This window comes from Populus nigra, chromosome 19 (genome assembly GCF_951802175.1).
Source record: "Populus nigra chromosome 19, ddPopNigr1.1, whole genome shotgun sequence".
Taxonomy (NCBI): domain Eukaryota; kingdom Viridiplantae; phylum Streptophyta; class Magnoliopsida; order Malpighiales; family Salicaceae; genus Populus; species Populus nigra.
Genome location: NC_084870.1, coordinates 6,412,819 through 6,415,555, shown reverse-complemented (window position 1 = coordinate 6,415,555; position 2,737 = coordinate 6,412,819). Strand labels below are relative to the sequence as shown.

The following is a 2,737-nucleotide window of genomic DNA, read 5'->3' as shown; positions in this document are numbered from 1 at the left end:
ATAAAAATATTTTTTTCATACGGTTTTTAATTGAAAAACAATATTTAACACACGTTTACTAGCTGCATTAATGAAGGGGGTGGTCCTGAAGAAAGAAAATCACGTTTCAGAACTAGTGCTGCACTTTGGCGTGCTCAAATCCCTCCACACCACCCCCAACCACCACCACCACCACCACCAAATTCTTCCATATATAGTTATAGTGCTGCTTTTAATCTCTTATAAGCAAAAATTCCTCCATTTCCTCCTCTCTTTCTTAAAAACTCTATTAAAAAAGAGGTTTTCATGGCTTCACTGCTTTTGGCTTTCAGCACCCAGAAAAGAACTCCACCACCTCTCTCTAAAGGTCTCTTGCCAAGATACAACCTCAGTAGACCTAAATCTCTCTTTCTTCTGAACAAACCCTTTTCACCAAATTCTACAACTCTCAAGATCAGAGGCTCATCTGTATCAAGTGCTTTAACTCCACAACTAAACGAAACCCTAGTTAATCAAGAAGACGAGAGGCCTCTTAGCGAAATTTGGAAGGAAATTCAAGGCTGCAATGACTGGGAAGGACTACTGGACCCAATGAATTCCCATCTCCGCAAAGAAATCATTCGTTATGGAGAATTTGCACAAGCATCCTACGATTCTTTCGATTTTGATCCTCACTCTAAGTATTGTGGCTCATGCAAATACCGAGGAGCTCAGTTCTTTGAAAAGTTGGATATGCAAGGCCATGTTAATTACCAAATAAGCAGATACCTCTATGCAACTTCAAATATTAACCTGCCAAATTTCTTTCAAAAATCCAGGCTAAGCAGAGTTTGGAGCACACATGCGAACTGGATGGGGTACGTTGCTGTCACGACAAATGAAGAAGAGATCAAACGGCTAGGGAGGCGCGACATAGTCGTTGCATGGAGAGGCACAGTCACATATCTAGAATGGATTTATGATCTCAAAGATATCCTTTGCGTGGCCAATTTCACTAATGATCCATCCATCAAGATTGAGTTGGGTTTTTATGATTTGTATACCAAGAAAGAGAATTCTTGCAAGTACTGCACATTCTCAGCTCGCGAACAAGTTTTGGCTGAGATTAAGCGGCTTCTTGATTACTATAGAGGTGAAGAAATTAGTATTACCATCACGGGGCACAGCCTCGGGGCAGCTTTGGCTACTTTAAGTGCTTATGATATTGCAGAGATGAGACTTAATTACATGGATGATGGAGAGTATAGGACTAGAATTCCTATCACGGTCTACTCTTTCTCGGGTCCTCGTGTGGGAAATCTTAAATTCAAGGAACGGTGCGATGAGCTCGGGGTTAAGGTGCTGAGGGTGATCAATGTGCATGATAAGGTACCAACCGTGCCAGGGATTATTGCTAATGAGAAATTACAATTCCAAAGATACATAGAAGACAATATGTCATTTCCTTGGAGCTACGCGCATGTTGGGGTGGAACTTGCATTGGATCACACCCATAGCCCATTTCTAAAGCCTACTAAAGATCTCGGTTGCGCACATAATCTTGAAGCTCATTTACACTTGGTGGATGGCTACCATGGCAAAGGCCAGCGATTTTGCTTGGCGACAAAAAGGGATATCGCCCTTGTTAACAAAAGTTGCGACTTCTTGAGGAGGGAGTACGGGGTGCCACCGTATTGGCGGCAAGATGAGAACAAAGGGATGGTGAGAAATGCTGACGGCCGGTGGGTTTTGCCAGAGAGGCCCAGAGCGGACGCTCATCCAGCAGATACGGCACATCACGTTGAACAAGTGCTCAAGAATATCGCTGGTTCTTCTCAGATGGAGGCTCTATAAGTATTGATGATAATAGTGACTAAATTGAATGTGCTTGCTTGTCATCTTCATTTTATTGTGCTATCATGAAGTACTGTATCCATGTCCTATAATATCCTATCAGGTCCATTAAGGGCCATGGTGTTTAATTTGCAGGGTTCAAGATCAAAACCCGAGAATAAATTTTGCTGCCTTTTCTGCGTCACGCGTGACAAATCACATCACCTTAAATCTTATTGTAATATATCGCCCGAAATAATCCCAACTCCAGGCGCTTTTAGTGAATATTGTAATAATTCATTTTCTTTTGTTTTTGAGATATTAGTGAATGTAATCTTTATGTGTTAATATAAATCACCCCATGAAGAAAATGAGAAAATAGGCCCGTGGGTGATAAAAAAAAACGAATAGTATTATATGAAAAAAATAATTTTTTTTAATATTATATTCAAATTAATTATTGGAGTGCAAATCTATTTCCAAATACATAGACTTGTACACATTTTCCAAAATATGGATATTTCTTAGAATATGCACAATAAAGCAAAAAATAGATAAAGGGAGTAGTATTCATAACACGGTAGGTTGGCCGATTCAGGCACACCAAAACTAGAAACTGAATCGAACCGAACATTTTCCTAAATATTTTAACCGATTCAATCGTTTTTTTTACCGGTTCGGTTTTTTTGGTTAATTTTTTTTAATTTTCTCGGTTAAATCAGTTTTTCAGTTTTTTTTACTCACCCCTACCATCCACCGTATTATGTGAATGATGTCATGTCATGTGCTCAACAGTTATTGGTGACATAAATAACATTTGCAGTTTTAATGTAATTAAGAAGTATTTAAGTTTTCTATGTGCGACAAGAGTCATTCCCCTGTCATTTTCGAGTTTATAACGAGCATGCTCACATGTTCTGTAATCTATTAACTCTGCATTTTCATA

The 2,737-nt window shown here is 39.2% G+C and overlaps 1 protein-coding gene across 1 annotated transcript; it reads left to right on the top strand.

The window, feature by feature from the left end:
- The first annotated feature begins 209 nt into the window (after positions 1-209).
- Positions 210-2,076, top strand: LOC133679719 (phospholipase A1-Igamma3, chloroplastic). Its single transcript, XM_062102399.1, is given in 3 exon segments — positions 210-1,260; positions 1,262-1,317; positions 1,431-2,076. Coding segments are annotated over 3 exon segments (1,413 nt in total). The 5' UTR covers positions 210-285; the 3' UTR covers positions 1,813-2,076.
- Positions 2,077-2,737: the final 661 nt, after the last annotated feature.